The 18,258-nt window shown below is 38.0% G+C and overlaps 1 protein-coding gene across 2 annotated transcripts in view; it reads right to left on the bottom strand.

Annotated features, from left to right (window-relative positions):
* Positions 1-18,258, bottom strand: part of MSH3 (mutS homolog 3) — a 221,234-nt gene that overhangs the window by 141,106 nt on the left and 61,870 nt on the right. For both annotated transcript variants that reach the window (XM_050795642.1, XM_050795643.1), the window contains exons 9-10: positions 10,846-10,958; positions 7,435-7,549 (exon numbers count right to left, since the gene is read on the bottom strand). In XM_050795642.1, the coding sequence (XP_050651599.1) occupies positions 7,435-7,549; positions 10,846-10,958 (228 nt within the window). The remainder of the gene's footprint in view (positions 1-7,434; positions 7,550-10,845; positions 10,959-18,258) is intronic.

The raw sequence follows: 18,258 nt of genomic DNA on the forward strand, positions 1-18,258 counted from the left end.
ATTTGGTTCTTTTCCCATTGCTAATTTTTAAGTGAAGATTAACTTTCCTGAAGTTTTAGAACACGGGCAACGTTTAGGACAGCTTTTCTAACTTCATACATCTCCCTCTTCTGTTTTTGTTTTGTTTTGTTTTGTTGGAGATGGAGTCTCGCTCTGTCACCTAGGCTGGAGTGCAGTGGTATGATGTCAGCTCACTGCAACCTCCACCTACCGGGTTCAAACAATTCTCCTGCCTCAGCCTCCAGAGTGAGTGGCTGGGACTACAGGTGCCCACCACCACACCTGGTTAATTTTTTTGTATGTTAGTAGAGATGGGGTTTCACCATGTTGCCCAGGCTGGTGTTGAACTCCTGAGCTCAGGCAATCCGACAGCCTTGACCTCCCAAAGTGCTGGGATTACAGGCGTGAGCCACCATGTTCGACCTTTTTTTTTTTGAGATGAAGTCTCACTCTGTCACCAAAGCTGGAGTGCAGTGGCATGATCTTGCTCACTGGAACCTCTGCCTCCTAGGTTCACACCATTCTCCTGCCTCAGCCTCCCAAATAGCTAGGATTACAGGCACCCGCTACCATGTCTGGCTAATTTTTGTATTTTTAGTAGAGACGGGGTTTCGCCATGTTGGCAAGGCTGGTCTCGAACTCCTGACCTCAGGTGATCAGCCCACCCTGCCCTCCCAAAGTGCTGAGATTACAGGCATGAGCCACCACACCTGGCCGGCAATCATGTTTTAAACTTAATAGAATGTTTTTCTCCAGCCTTCCTCTTCTGTTCGTTCTGTGCAGTGTTCTGTGCAGTGTTCAATTGTGCCACCTGACCTCTGCTTTCAATCATAAAAAATTAACTGCATGAGAAATGTCCTCCAACCATAAACAATGAGAAAACTGGACAAAACATGTGAGGGGGAAAACTTTTCAGGTGTATTTGGCACAGAACTGTGATTCCTGAGAGAGGAAAAACAAATGAGGTAAACAACATGACTGCCTCCTTGGTGGGCACAGGGAAACTATAATTTGTGAGACAGAATGCCAGATAACAGAGCTGCACATAGAGGGAGCTCCAGAGATCTGCTGAAGGGTCGGTCACCTCAACTCTTGCCAAATACCAGTCCTCAAAGTTGTTTAGGAACCTCTGTGGGACCTGGTAAATAACCACCAGAAATTAGTAGTGAACAGTGACCAAAGTTCACAAAGAGCTTGGAACACACTCCAACCAGAGTAGAAATACCTCAAAATACATGATGCATTGGGTATAAGCCTCAGAAGGATATTGCCTTAAGAATGGAATTAAAATAGAGACAAAGATTTTTCAATCTCAGCACTACTGCCATTTAAAAGTGTGTGTGTGTGTGTGTGTGTGTGTATCAACTTTATTGATATAATTCACACACTATGCAATTCACCCACTTGGAATGTGCAATTAGGCGGTCTTTAGTATATTAAAATTGGCCAACCATCACCACCATGTAATTCTAGATATTATCACTCCAAAAAGAAACTCTATACTCATTAGTAATCACTCTCCATTCCCCCCCACAACCCAAGAGCCCTAGGCAACCACTAATCTTTCTCTCTATGGATTTGCCTATTCTGGATATTTCATATAAATGGAATCAGACAATACGAGACTTTTTGTGACTGATGTCTTTCAACTACCATAATATTTTCGAGGTTCATCATGTTGCAACATGTATCTGTACTTCATTCCTTTTTATGGTTGAAAAACCTTCTATTGTATGCATGTAACACATTTTAGGTATCCATTCTTCAGTTGATGGATGTTAGGGTTGTTTCTACTTTTTGGCTATTATGACTAATGCTCTTATGAACATGTGTATAACTTTTTATGTGGACATCATATTCTCATTGTCTTAAGTAACATCTAGTGGAATTGCTAGATCACATAGTAAATGTCATGAGGTACCACCAGACTGTTTTCCAAAATGGCTGTACCATTTTACAGTCCCACTAGCAATGTATGAGGATTCTAACTTGTCTGCATCCCAGACAATACCTTTTTTTTTTTCATAGTTATAGCCATCCTAGTGGGTATAAAGTGGTATCTAACAATGGCATTGATTTGAATTTACCTGATGCTTAATGATGTTGAGCATCTTTTCATGTGCTTCTTGGTTGTTGGCATATACTCTTTGGAGAGAAACCTATATGGATCATTTGTCCATTTTCTGAGTTATCTTTTTACCACTGACTTTTATATATATATATATTTTCTAGATACAAGTCCCTTACTGGATATATGATTTGCAAAAATTCTTCTATTCAATGGGTTGTCTTTTCACTTTCTTGATGGTGTTCTTTGAAGAATAAAAGCTTTTATTTTGATATAGTTCAACGTATCTATTTTTGCTCTTCTCACTTGTGCTTTTGATGTCATACTTAAGAAATCCTTGCCTCATTCAAGGTTACAAAGATTTAGACTTATGTTTTCTTCAAAGAGTGTAACAGTTTTAACTCATAACAGATCTTTGGTCCATTTTGAGTTATCTTCCAAACTCAAATATGACAGGAAGTAAGGCTCCATCTTCATTCTCTTGCACAGACAGCTATCTTGGCACCATTTGTTTGAAAAAAAATCTTTCTCCACTGAATTGTCAGTAATCAAATGTCCATAAGTTTATTTCTAGACTCTCAATTCTATCACATTGATCATATGTCTGTGCTTATGCCAATTCCACACTGTCTTTTCTTTTAACCCCACCCTCCACACTGTCTTGATTACTCACTTTGTAGCAAGTTTTGAAACAGAGATATGAATCCTATGAATTTTAGGATCAGCTTGTCAATTTCTCCAAGAAAGCCAGCTGGGATTTGATACAAAAATTGCATTGAACTTAGAGAGTGATCTGAGGATTACTGCATCTTTTTTTTTTTTTTTTTTTTTTGAGATGGAGTCTCGCTCTGTCTCCCAGGCTGGAGTGCAGTGGCGTGATCTCAGCTCACTGTAAGCTCCGCCTCCTGGGTTCATGCTATTCTCCCGCCTCAGTCTCCCTAGTAGCTGGGACTACAGGTGCCCACCATCACACCCAGCTACTTTTTATGTATTTTTAGTAGAGACAGGGTTTCACATGTTAGCCAGGATGGTCTCAATCTCCGGACCTCGTGATCCGCCTGTCTTGGCCTCCCAAAGTGCTGGGATTACAGGCGTGAGCCATCGCGCCCGGCCGGAATACTGTATCTTAACAACAGGTAAGTTTAATGTCTTTGAGGTTTTCTTAAATGTCCATTGTCAGGTCAAGAAAGTTCCACGTTAGTCGTAGTTTTTTCAGTGTTTTTATTATGAAGGGGTGTTGAAGAGCTTTTCCTGTCTATTGGGACTATCATGTAGCTTTTGATAAGCGAGATTAGATTAATTGGTTTCCAGATTTTTAAACCAAACCTGTATGCCTGAAATAAATCCAATAGTCATGATGTATAATCATTTGTTATATATTTCTGATTCCATGTACTTACATTTCACTGAGGATTTTTATGTCTATAATCAAAAGATACAGGTCTGTGGTTTGTTTTCTTGTAATATATTTGTTTGGTTTTGGAGTGTTGAAATTTGGGGCCAAATAATGTGTTCCGTAGGGATATCCTGTGCATTTTGGGATGTTTAGCAGCATCCCTGGCTGCTAGCCATTAGATGTCATTAGAGCAGCTTATATATTAAGCCATTTCTTTCACTAGTAAGTAAAGGTAATCACCACATGTTATCATTCTGTTATCATAAGAAGTTTTCTTTAAAAAAAAGGTTTTACAGTTTATCTTGGGTGGATTTTCTCACTCTTTCCTGAAATTTCCACTATCTTTTTGAAGTTGTGACCACTCCAAATAAAAACTATCCAAAAGGACAAAAGCACTCACTTCTAACAACAAAAAGTTGATTCCTTTGAATTTCATAAATTTAGGCATCAGGTTAATTCTGTCATAATAAATACCTAACACCCTCACATTCTATTTATTTTGTTTTTTTGTGTTTTTTTTTTTTGAGACAGAGTCTCGCTCTGTCGCCCAGGCTAGGGTGCAGTGGCCGGATCTCAGCTCACTGCAAGCTCCGCCTCCCGGGTTTATGCCATTCTCCTGCCTCAGCCTCCCAAGTAGCTGGGACTACAGGCGCCCACCACCTCGCCCGGCTAGTTTTTTTTTTGTATTTTTAGTAGAGACGGGGTTTCACCGTGTTAGCCAGGATGGTCTCGATCTCCTGACCTCGTGATCCGCCCGTCTCGGCCTCCCAAAGTGCTGGGATTACAGGCTTGAGCCACCGCACCCGGCCTATTTTGTTACACCATTTTTCTTTGAAACAAACTTAAACTCTCAAAATAACTTTAGAACCTCAAGTCTGCCTTAACAAAACTTCACTTAAATCATCCTTAAGAACAATTCCTGAAATGGCATATTTTCTCAGACTACCTAAAATTCTACTGTAATGGCAAAAGGGCTTTTAAATAAATACGTATCACGATTTTAATGAAACATGCAGCAATGTTTGTGAAAGAATTTGCTAAACAAGCCAATTCAAGTGAACTTTATTTTCCCCTTGATAACACAGCTTTTGAAATAAAAGTCCAAAACTTCAGCAGCATAAGGTATGTTTATAAAGTAATGCAACTGAATTTTTCATCTACAAGGAGAAAATTCATTTTTCCAAAGTAATCACCTTAAGAAGCAACTGGGTGCGGTGATTCACGCCTGTAGTCCCAGCACTTTGGGAGGCCGAGGGGGGTGGATCACAAGGTCAGAAGTTCGAGACCAGCCTGGCCAATATGGTGAAACCCCACCTCTACTAAAAATACAAAAATTAGCCGGGCGTGGTGGTGCGTGCCTGTAGTCCCAGCTACTTGGGAGGCTGAGGCAGAAGAATCACTTGAACCCGGGAGGTGGAGGTTGCAGTGAGCCAAGATCATGCCACTGCACTCCAGCCTGGGCAACAGAGCGAGACTCTGTCTCAAAAAAAAAAAAAAGCAGCAACATTATTTTTGCAAAATATAAGAACTATAGAATTACTCTTTTAGAATGATCTTTAGAGTCAAATTACATGCCACTCATAAACACAACATTTCATTTTTAAGCAAAACTAGAGTACCAGTTTGATCACCATCTTCATTAATTAATATTGGTTTCCAATGACCTTTTGGCAATTTCCAGTGAAATACACCCTCACAGAACAAAGAATTCCTTCCTTCTTTCATTCATCCTGTATTAATACTATATATAATAATAATAATATATAATAAAAGCCTACTAGGTGCCAGGCTTATGCTGGATGCTGGGAATATATACAAAGGGGAGCACTTTATGTCTTTTGGCTTTGGCTCCATGGAAGTACCCAACAGGTACATTATATCATACACTAAGTCACCAGCAGAGCCAGTTTCCTGACCATCCTCCACCATCAATTGTAAGAGGCAAAAAGTTCAGCTTCTTTCAATTTATCAAGAGGTTAACCTTCAGGTAATTTGAAAAGATGCTATTTTAATTTCAGTATATATAGACATCTTGTTTTATTGTTTGGTATTATTCTTACTTTGAATTAAATATGAGGAAGACAGGCCGGACGCAGAGGCTCACGCCTATAATCCCAGCACTTTGGGAGGCCAAGGCGGGCAGATCACTTGAGGCCAGGAGTTCAAGAACAGCCTGGCCAAACCTGTCTCTACTAAAAATACAAAAAATTAGCTGGGCGTGGTGGCATGCACCTGTAATCCCAGCTACTCGGGAGACAGAGGCAGGAGAATTGCTTGAACCCAGGAGGTGGAGGCTGCAGTGTGCTAAGATCACACCACTATACTCCAGCCTGGGCAAGAGCGCTAGACTCCATCTAAAGAAAAAGAAAAAAATATATATATATATATATATGTATATATATATATATATGGGGAGGACACATCTTTCCAGGTCCAAATTCATTTGCTTCTGAACACACCAGGGCCTGATTTTTAAGTTAGTTTCCTTACTCCAACATTAATACTTCTTTGCTTGGTGATATAGAACAGAAACATAAGTCTTAATGGGCAAGCTATTTATCACTAATTCTACCTCACTTACAGGGTCCCTATCATTAACAAGTCAAACTGGTAGGTAGCTTGTCACCCCTTTTTTAAAAAGCCCCAACACAGCCAACCATATAGACTGATCTCTTTAATAAGTTTATTTTTGGAGCTTAAAGTAGAATCCAATGAGGGTATAATGCCGGGCTGACACGTTTTAAAATAAAACATTTTGGCCACACTAAAAAATGTCCAGATTAATACAATACCCAGGTTCAGAAATGAAACATCAGTTGAACTCCACTATGCCACATCCATCCCCAATCTTTACTCCTTTCCCTTCTTCCTCCTGGAAGAAACCCTGCTTCTGAATTTTCTGTCACTCCCCTGCATGTTTTCACTTATTCCCTAAGTACATATATATTCTTAAGCAGTATAGAGTACGATTTCACATGTTTCTAACTTCATATAAAGGTATGTACTGTGTGGCCTTCAGCAACTTTATTTTTGGCTTAATATACTGTTCATGAAATTTAAGTATTGGTCATATATTAATAGCTCTAGTTCATTCATTTTCACTGCTGTATAACATTACATTGCATGAATATAGCACAAAGATCCCTGATGGGCATTTAGATTGCTTTTAAATAGGATAAAATTGTTTCCAGAGAAATGATACTCTGTTCTAGTACCACACGGGAGAACACACATCAAAGACATTACAAAAAGAACCCCAAGGAACCTGCCTTTCTTCGACTCTCTCCAGCAACCTTGAACCAGCACCACTTCCTTGTTTCCTAGTTAATTTATATTCTGTCATTTTGCTGAGATAGCACCCATCTCCCCTCCCACCTGTGCAGAATGGGACAGAGCTGATGTATCCCGGATCAATATAATGGAGGGTGATTCTTGACAGAGCCAAAGAAGTGGCTGGTGAAGGCGGAATGTAAAAAGACAAGAAAAGTATCCTACTACTTTTTTCTGTTCCACTGGTTATTAAACAAGTATTTTCCTAGAATGTCAATTGTGAGCTTTTAAATTTCCAAAATCCACAGTTAATCACTCTTGTAAAAAGCTGTGTTAGCAGCTGGCCCTTTTCTCTCTAACTTTATGGTCTATGAAATAAGAAATGAAACCAAGAATAAGAAAGGTGGTAAAATTTTATGAATGCTTTTTAATACTATTTCTGGATCCATTAGTATAAAGCAGAGTTTTGTAGTCAAAACTATAATATATCAAATAGCTACCATGAATACAATTTATTTGACAGAATTCTATCAATATATTTTTAATATTCTTCAGCAACAATACCAAACAGCTCATCCTTGCACCCTAGTATTCTATCAATAGCAGGCAAGCTTCTCTAAGTGTAGTACTACCAAATTCAATTTAAGAAATGTTCATAATATAGCCTCCCCCTTTTTGTAATTTTGGAGGAATCACTCACTCAGGTTTGGAGAGCATTTTTTCCAAGTTGAATTCTTTGAGGTATTTTATGATGGCAGCCAAAGAGCAAATCACAGGCTTCTCTAAGTTAACAATGCCAGAAATAATTTGAGAACCTAGAAAACAGAATATATTAACTTGTTATTAAAAAAAATTTTTAATTAATCAAATTCGAAAATGTAATAAATAGAATCATTAACTTATTACCATTATGAAACACAAATTTTAAGTAAAACTTTATGGTTATTGAAATAGTAATTTAGACAATATCTCCTAAAATTGACCTTTGGAAAAATGTAAATCATTACTAATACCCAGGGCATGGAAAAAAGGGGCATTTTTCTGATGGTGGAATGAACCTTTTTTGGAGAACAGGATATTTTTTCAAAACATAAAATGTCCATCCCGTTTGCCTAGAAATACTCCAAACTGCATGTCGAGGATGTGTGTACAAGGAGGTGACTTGAAAAATCTTTTGGAGTATTAAAAAAACTAGAGGCCACCTAAATCAACATTAACAGCATAGTACTTAAGTAAAGCTTGGTAAATCCTGGTTATTATGTACCAACTAAATGGAATGACTTCCAGTTATCTGCACTGATACGGAAGGCCATCTATAACATGTTGCTAAGTGGGGGAAAAAAGTTGTCTGATCATTTTCATGTCTCACCACAAACACTGCAACAGCTTTCCATCTGGTCTCACTGCTTCATCCTTGCACCCCACAGGGTATTCTTAACAGAGCAGCCAAAGTAATTCTTTTTAAAATGTATATCAGATCATTAGACTATTTTGCCCCAAAGTCCTCCAACATCCCCCAACTCATTGAGAGTAGAAGCCAAAGTCCTTACAGTGACCCTACACAATCTGCCTGCCATCTCTTCTGTATTTCTGAGCTCACCTCCTAATGTTCTCCCCATCAGTTACTCTGTTCCAGCACACAGACTACTTGCTATTCCTTAAACATGCCAAGCACCCTCCTACCTTAAGATATTTTGTGCTTACTGTTGTCTCCGCTTGAAATACTGTTTCTTCACGTCTATGTGGCTTTTTCCCTTAACTCCTTCAGTCTCTATTCAAATCTTCGTTCAAGTGCCGTTTCTCAGTGAGGCCTTTCTTTACCATCCTATTTAAAAGTTCAACCCACTCCCCTGCCTTATTTTTTTCATAGCATGTATCACCTTCTAACACACTAGTTTACTTTATTGTCCATCTCTCACCAATAGAATGTAAACTCCAAAAGAGCAGGAATTTTTGTTTGTTTTATTCCTTATTGTATACCCAATGCCTCCCATATAAAATAAGCCTTCAAAAAAATTAGCTGAACAAATAAATCCCAGCTATGTTAAACAAATACAGAGAACTATGTGTGTACGTTTATGTGTGGATGTGTGGATTTTTACACAAGGATATATGCCAAATTTTAATGATAATCCTTCCGACATATAAGCGGCAAGGGCAGAGGACAAGTTTGAGGGCAGGCACTTTACTTTTTTCTTTATATACGACTATGTTGTTTGACTTTCTTGCAATAAGCATTAATTACTTTTAAAAGTAAAAATATATATATATTACAAGATGTTCTCTACAAATCAGTAATATAAAATATCTTATTAATTTTAACTACAGGTGTTTATAAAACCAGAGTGTAAATGAAGTGCTAACAACACCTTTCCGTTCCACTGAGAATTTTATTTTCTTTTAACTTTCTAGCTTTGTTCCCCAGAAAATGTGATTAAGATGGTGTATCAATGTGTCAGAAGTAGCACTGCCTGTGGTAAAAATGACCAAATATCAGTACATTATATCTGGACTGAGAAGAATTATAAATACCTGACTTCAGAGCTTTGGCCTTCTCTCAGTGCACTGACTTTTGCAACCGGGCATGTCTTCTGCAGAGACTGCAGCAAGAAATACGGTCTCCTCAAGGGCATGGAGCTTCTAAGCCAGGGTGGCGCTTATGCTCACTTGATGTGAGTCTCCTTCCTTCATACACTCTCCAGGGCACTGCCACAAAGACTGCTGTGAGGACTATCCCACTAAGGGGAACACAAGCTCCACTTGCAAGGTGTGTTTTCTGGCCCATGTCTTTTAAGTAAATCTGATACCACAAATGGGTCATCGTAGTCTTGGGATTTAATCAGGTCTTTAGCTGAACATAAGATGACCCCTTGGTAATACTGAATACTGGTGTTAGAAGTGGGGTACACTTGGTTGGGCATGGTGGCTCATGCCTGTAATCCCAGCAACTTTGGCAGGCTGAGGTGGGAGGATCGCTTGAGCCCAGGAGTTCAAGATCAGCCTAGGGAACATGACAAAACCCCACCTCTATAAAAAATACAAAAATTAGCTGGGTGTGGTGGTGCATGCCTGTACTCCCAGCTACTTGGGAGGCTGAGGTGGGAGGATTGCTTGAGTCCAAGAAGCAGAGGTTGCAGTGGGCTGAGATCACGCCACTGCACTCCAGCCGGGGTGACAGAGTGAGACCTTATCGAAAAAATAAAAAGAAGTAGGATACATGCTCAGACACTTGATTCAATTTGATGAAGGCATCATGAAATTAAGAGACATGCTAACAAGACACTGATGCCTAGATGCAAGGAAATGCTAACCAGATACTGATGTTTAAATGGAGCAGTGACGGGGAGCTGATGACGAACGCTCTCTAGCATGTGACAGGGATAAATTTCCTCCATATGGGGTCTGATGAAGATCAGACTAAAGCCAAGTTTATGCCGAGGGGGAAAATGTCTATTCACCTCACCATCCATAAAATGGACCCTAACATAAGCTGGACTGGCAGGAATGTGAGGTACAAATGAAAGTAAGCATTAATGCCTGACTGTGGACATGTGAATTAGACAAATAATGATTACCTAACATATTTCAACCCTGTCACTAACATTCTGGTGTTTTAATTTTGGCAACCAACATTTCAAAATGCTAGTCTTCATCAGAATATTTATCATCCAAACGGTCTACAAAATACAAAGATACTAATGAGCCATCTTTAAAGATAAGCAAAAAGGAAAGATGGTCAAAAACTCCTTCTACTGTAATGAATATGTCAAAACCATCAAGTTACTAGCTGGTCATAATTTTTTAAAAAGCTGCAATGGTTCTTTTTGTTTTTAGGAGACAGGATCTCACTCCAGGCTGGACTACAATGGCGTGATAATAGCTCACTGCAGCCTCAAACTCCTGGGCTCAGGTGATCCTCCCCTGCCTCAGCCTAACCAGTAGCTGGGACTGCAGTGCAATAGTGTTTCTGATGAGCACAACAACAGTGAGACCTTCTTCTCCCACATATTTATAGTAACAACCTAGACGTCATTAAATTGAGAATCATACTCATGCCTTTATCCAAATTTCCAATCAGTTCAACTTCAGGACCTACAGGGAAAATATTTACCTTTGATGTCAACTGTGTCTTTTGCATAAAACTCTGTAACTGCCTGGAAAGCATGGCTGTATTCAAAATAAATGTTATCCATCCTTTCAACTCGAATTCTGTCATCCTGCACACTGAAAGAAAAAAGGAAAATTTCAAAGATAACTTGTCTATTATCATGAAATGCTGGTATTTAGGTCTTGGAAAAAAGATATTTATTCCTTATTCTTTCCCAAGTTGAAGAAAGAAAGAGAAAGAAAGAGCTAAAGTTTCTCTGCCAAAAAGCTCTATTTCATAAAATATTAAAATGAATACTTTTTATTAACTGCTATTTTATATCACCTAGCACATTGTGAGTTCTTTATCATTATTTAAAAAGAAAAACTCATTGAAATTAGGGTCCATTATGTTACTAAATATGAAGGGAGAAAAAATGAAAAGCATCATTTCGATTTGATTACGTTATTTGTTTAAATACTCTAGCCACAGAATACAGCACTGAGTAACTCTTTCTTTGAGGGACTTTCTGCTAAATCTGTTTCTATCACAGTCTCCAGTCAAATATAGTAAATTAGGTTAACTCTCACTCTTTAAAGTGATTCTACAGTCCTTCTAAAAATATGTATAAAAATTTGCCTGAGTACATAAACAAAATCATATCATGCTGGGTTAGTGCATTTTCGTTTCCTATTTTTCTTGACTCCCTATTCCTTCCTCCTTCTCTTCTTTCTTTAGCACCTCACTCCCATGACTGTTATCTCTCATGTTAACAGCCTAGAATGAATCTCTCCATATTTTTTCATGTTCATATTTTGGTCATACACAAGCATATCTAATATATGCTCATTATATATTATGTTACTATATTATAAAACTGAGATGGTTTTATAAACATATTTCTGTGTCCTGTTCTCTTCACTTAATAATTCTTGAAAGTCCCTCCATAAAAATGACCTAGCTACAACTCCTTTTTAATGGCTGAAAAATATTTCATAGTATATAGATGCCACAATTTCTTCAACTATTTCTTTGTTGTTTGATATTCATTTGGTGTTAATGTTTCGTCACATGTTGCTTTAAAACATTTTTATTTAAAAATATAAAACTTTAGTTACAGTTGTAGCCTGCACATATCCCTCCCTAATCACATCCCTCTACGATTTCCAGAAGGAAACACTGGCTAGGCACAGTGGCTCAACACCTGTAATCCCAGCACTTTGGGAGGCCAAGGCAAGAGGACTGCTTGAGCTCAGGAGTTTAAGACCAGCCTGGGCAACATGGGTCTCTCTACAAAAAACACAAAAATCAGCCAGGCATGGTAGCACATGCCTATAGTCCCAGCTACTTGGAAGGCTGACATGGGAGGATCACTTGAGCCTGGGGGGTCAAGGCTGCAGTGAGCTGTGATCACACCACTGCACTCCAGCCTGGGTAAGAGTGAAATTCTGCCTCAAATTTTTAAAAAAAATTAGTAAAAGAAAAGAAGCAAACATTATCTTTAATGTGATGTATATTACCATGTATGTTTTCATTTTTTATAAAAAACTGTATCATTTCATGTTTTTCATTTTGTATGAGTGGTACTTTATCTTAACCATACAAATTGACTCAATGTTACACTATTTCTAAGATTTATACACGAAGATATATGTACTTTTTAAATTTTAACCGCAGTTAAGTATTTTGTTATTATATTTTCTAATAAATTTAAGACCTGCTTTCTGAATTTATTCACCAGAATTCATCTTTGTGGATAGTGTGAAGTTATAAATACAATTACATTTTCCATATAACTAATGATCAAAGTAGCAATTAGAGAGCATTCCATATGTCTCTGCTGATTTATAATGTTACTTTCACTGCATATTGCATTTCTATATATGTCTTTGGCTTCTCCATGCTGTTCCACTGATCTTTTTGTCTATCTCTGAATCAGGACCACGGTCTCTTAATTTCCAGGGCTTGGCATCTATAGCTAAAGTGGCATGGCCCCTACCTTGCTCTTCAAGATTGTCTTGGCTACTCCTGGACCTTTGATTTTCTTTGTAAATTTTAGGTTCACTTACCTTCTGTCTTCACAAGAAACTTGCTGTGATTATTTTATTTTATTCTATTTTATTTTATTTTAGTTTAGTTTATTTATTTATTTATTTTTAGACAGAGTTTCACTCTGTCGCCTAGGCTGGAGTGCAGTGGTAATGGTACGATCAGGACTTACTGCAGCATCATCGACTTCCCAGGGTGAAGCAATCCTCCCTCATCAGCCCCAAGGAGCTAAGACTACAGGTATGTATTACCATGCCCAGCTAATTTTTTTCTATTTTTAGTAGATACGGGGTTTCGCCATGTTGCTCAGGCTGCTGTCAAACTCCTGGACTCAAGCGGTCTGCTCACCTCGGCCTCCCAAAGTGCTGGGATTATGGGCATCAGCCATTGCACCCAGCCCTTATTGGTATTTTGCTTTGATATGTAATGAATTAATTTAGAGAGAAATAACATCTTAGAGATATCACATTATCAAAGCTGGTATATTCCTCTATTCATGTCTATTATATCCAACAGTAATGTTCTGTAATTTTCCCCATGAAGGTTTTATATAGCTTTGGTTGTGCTCACTCTTAGATATGTACACATACCTCTCTCTTGTCTTTATCTGAAACAGAAGCAGGTGTTAGGAGGGGCCCAGCATCAGGGGACTCTACTGCACATTAAAGTTAAAGAACCACTGACCTATACAAATAAAAGACTGGTGCTATAATGAAAATTAGTAGATGATAGGAAAGAGTATTTACAAAGAGTATTCCCAAAGCAAAGCGTATTTCTTTTGGAAGCTTATCTTATGTATATTGATGTAGGTATATCTAATGATCTAAGTACATAAAAAGTTGTCTGTAAAGCTATACTATAAACAACTGAGTTAAGATAATTTAGAAAGTTTCTCAATATTTTTTTCTTTGGCTCCCTATGCAGAACACTTTCTTGGTCTCTACAGAAAACCGAAAAAAGACTTGAAACCATCCCCAGCACAAAAATAAAGCAAGCTTTTTTCTATTTTTATGATTTTCCTTCCTGAGCAAGGAGATCGTATGAGTTGATTTAAAAGTTCAATTACAATGCCTTATAATAAATAAACATAGTGAAACTTTATTACCTATTTTGCTTAACAACTAGGTTAAAATTCAAAAAGAAGGATTTATGACAGAAAATCTATAGTGTATATATTTGTTTTTACTTCACAAAAACAGTTAAACAAATTCTCATGGGTATATGCCATGCATCAATCACTCTTTCTTAGTTTACAATCTAAGACAACAGACAATAATGTGGTAGACATATGTAAAAGATACAGAAAATACATAAACACAAACGGCTATACCCCATCACAAAGGCAGAACACTCCCTCCCTCAACATTATGAAAAGTAGAAATAAATGTATCATTTCATCAATGTAACACATATTGGTAATTTTTTGGTATTTTTCTTGATATAATATTTTACTGAAATAATTGTTTTTTGTTAGATTCAAGCAGTTTTTGTCTCCCTAAATCCTGCCATAAAAACAGAGAATTTAATAACCAAACTAAAACCCCCATGTACTACATTATGACTGCATCTCAAGATATTAAGAACCCTGAAATGCAAGCAGGTGGGATGAACAATAAGACACAAATGCTATCAGCAACCATGTGAGAAGCAGCAGACAGAAGCAACAGAACTCTAACAATCGGAAAACAGGAACAACACAAAACAGCAACCAGGTACTCACTGGAAAGTATAGTAGGATATTTTGAGGAGCTGAAATTGGGAGTGCAGGTTGTACATTTGATAATAGTGACTACAGGGAGTCCACAGTAAGGCCTGAAGGGGCTTGAGAACTCTAGGCCCTATGAACTCACAAAACCAATGGTGCAAAGCACTTTTTTAGGACAAATCTTACACTGAGGAAAAACTCCTATGAACAGAATCTAAAATGAGGAGAAAAGGGTAACAGGGTAATTGTTAAAAAGACAAAAGTACTACAGAAGAGAGCCAGGAGAAAATGAGCTGTCACATTTGCAAATACTGAACAGTATGCAGCAAAATGAATGAATCTCAAAAATATCGTATTTTGTGAAAGAAATCAAGCCAAAAAAATGTTAATATATACTGTAAGATATTCTGTATTTAAAATTCTGTAAAAGGTAAAATATACTGGTGGAAAATTAATAATTGCCTAGGGCCAGATGTGAAGGGAGGGAACCAACTGCAAAAGCACATGAGAAAGTTTGAGGGTAAAAGTATTCTTCCACATCTTGACTGTGATAGTGGTTACAAAATTGTGTAACACTACCACTTACACTTACAGTTGTGTAATCTGTACACTTAAAAATGAATGAATTGTTTATAAATAATACTTTGAGTTAAAAACCACTACCAGAACTATGAAGTCAGAAAAGCTATTTTGAATCTACGCCTCCTCTAAAAGTTTGGGAAAATGAATTTGCATAAAAATGAGTAATAGAAAAGGACCAAACTCAAATCCTGTCCAAAGTTATGATAAGAAATAAGAGAATAAGCACAATAACATCTCCACAGACAATAGAATGTTAGACATCTCCATAAAACATGCAAACCCTAACAAGTTAAAAAAATTATTAAGAAAACAAATTGGACTTAGAAAAACTCAGAAATGAATGGGCAGAACTCAGGAATTAGAGACAAAAGAAAAACTCAGAATGAAGGATAGACTAGAAGGAACACAACTGAATAGATACTACAGATAATAAAGATAAGAAGCAGGAAATGAAAGGGGGAAATTTTTTCAAAGTCAAAAAGAAATGAAAAAGGAGATCTGAAAGATTGGAAGAAAGTAACAAATGGAAAAGGTTGGCAAAGAAGATCTAAAACGTTTATAAAAGGTGCTCCCAAGGTACAAACTTGGCAAAGAAGGCAAAGCAAAGAAATAGAAAAATAACTTGACACTATATATTTAAAAAACACATCACATACCTGGGGAAATCAACCCATAATGACCACCACAATAAGTAATCTAGTAAAATTATTTCCAGCCAAAATGACAAGTTGTTTATAAAAGAAAGAAAAACAGAGTTGCCAAACTTTAACAGCAATGTTTTATACTACAGACAATAGAGTAACATATTTAAGATACTCAAAGAAATAAACTGTAAGTAAAGAATTTTACGCTTAGCCAATCTTCCATGTATAAAGGCCACAGACAGCTATAACCAAAGTATGGTCACCAGACCAGTAGCATCACCACCACCTGGGGACTTGTTAGAAACACAGATTCTCAGGCCCCATCCCACATGTACTGAGCCAGAGAATCTGCCGGTGAGGCCCAGTACTCGGTGCTTTAACAAGCCTGCCAGGTAATTCCGATGCACACTAAGGTGTAAGAACAACTATGCTACAGAATAAATTTCAGACACCCAAAATGACTAGAAAGACATGGATATAAGAATTGGCGGTGAGCATATACTACATATTTGCTTGGAGAACTAAGACTCAATGGAGGCTATAAGAAAGACGGTATAGTACCTAATGGCTATATGCTCTGACGATGCAGATATATTACAACTGTGAAATAAATGGGGAAGAAATGGAAGACCAAAAGGAACGGCATTTTATAATATACAATTTTAATAATATGGATTCAGTAATGTGGGATAAAGCAAATTAAATACCTGATATTTGAAATGAGAAAATCAGAGTACTTACATAAGAACCAGGCTTTTCAACATGGTTGGGAAAAGGAGATACAGATGTTAGACTGTAAAAGTTAAATAAAAACTCTTTAGCCCTGAATTTGAATTAGAAGGAATTTTTTTTTTTTTTTTTTTTTGAGACTGAGTCTCGCTTTGTCGCCCAGGCTGGAGTGCAGTGGCCAGATCTCAGCTCACTGCAAGCTCCGCCTCCTGGGTTTACGACATTCTCCTGCCTCAGCCTCCCGAGTAGCTGGGACTACAGGTGCCCACCACCTCGCCTGGCTAGTTTTTTTTTGTATTTTTTAGTAGAGATGGGGTTTCACCGGGTTAGCCAGGATGGTCTCGATCCTTGACCTCGTGATCCGCCCGTCTCAGCCTCCCAAAGTGCTGGGACTACAGGCTTGAGCCACCGTGCCTGGCCTAGAAGTATTTTTTAATGAGTTCTTAACATAGTCTGACCTATCCAATAAATAGACTCCCTAGTTGCACAGGCTGTGGTTTAGAAATACCATTTCCTGGCCGGGCTGGGAGCAGTGGTATATCTCTGAAACAAAAGTCTATTTGGGCCAGAGGTGGTGGCTCACGCCTATAATCCCAGCACTTTGGGAGGCTGAGGCGTGCAGATCACGAGGACAAGAGATCAAGACCTTCCTGGCCAACATGGTGAAACCCTGTCTCTACTAAAAATATAAAAATTAGCTGGGTGTGGTGGCACGCACCTGTAGTCCCAGCTATTCAGGCAGCTGAAGCAGGGGAATTGCTTGAACCCGGGAGGCGGAGGTTGCACTGAGCCGAGATGGCGCCACTGCACTCCAGCCTGGTGACAGAGTAAGATTCCATCTCAAAAAAAAAGAAAGAAAGAAAAGAAAAAGAAATACAATTTTCTACTAAAAGAAACTAGGGAGGGATTACTGGAGAAATGACTAACTCCAGGTCTGGGACTGAAAATGTTTAAGATGAGCCTAGACTATCTTGTTACACCAAAAAGCTACTAAAGATTACTAGCATCATGGCAAAATGGCACAGAAGTCAACTTGAAGAGACTCTCTTTGCCCAGTAACAGGCCATTTTGAGCACTGGGAAGAATAACAACTGCAATGAAGCCACAACACATAGATATGTTTAAACCCTTGGGTTCATAACGACACTTTAAAAAGCAAGACTTGTTCATCACTACTGAGTATCAATGACTACTCAATTCACAAGAAGAGAGATAATTATATGCCTCCTAATGAAAAAATAGAATCTATGAAGTTCTCTTCCTCTTCCATGAAAAAAAAAATTCTGAATTTTACTAAGCCTCTCAATTCAACTACCAATTTACAGAAAATACAGAGGAATATTTTAAACTCTATGGAGATGTAATCAGCAAAATCTAGACTTTGGAAAACTCCACAAGAAAAGCAACTGAGTTTCTTCAAAAAAAACAGACAAACAAAAAAAACCAAAGGAGGGGTTAGGAATAAAAAGAGATGGAGAGGAAACCTGTAGATCAAGAAGCTTTTAAAAGGTATTTTTATAAAAAGTCGGGCACAGTGGTATGCACCTGTAGTCCCAGGTACTCAGGGAGCTGAGGAGGGGGATCACTTGAGCCCAGGAGTTCCCAGCTCACCTGCGCAACAAAGCAAAATCCTTGCCTCTAAAAACACAAATTTTAAAAATTTTGAAGACATTTAAAAAATAAACTGGCAAAATTAAACCATAAGGATACATACTTGGGTGACAAAAC

This window comes from Macaca thibetana, chromosome 6 (assembly GCF_024542745.1).
Source record: "Macaca thibetana thibetana isolate TM-01 chromosome 6, ASM2454274v1, whole genome shotgun sequence".
Classification (NCBI taxonomy): Eukaryota; Metazoa; Chordata; class Mammalia; order Primates; family Cercopithecidae; genus Macaca; species Macaca thibetana.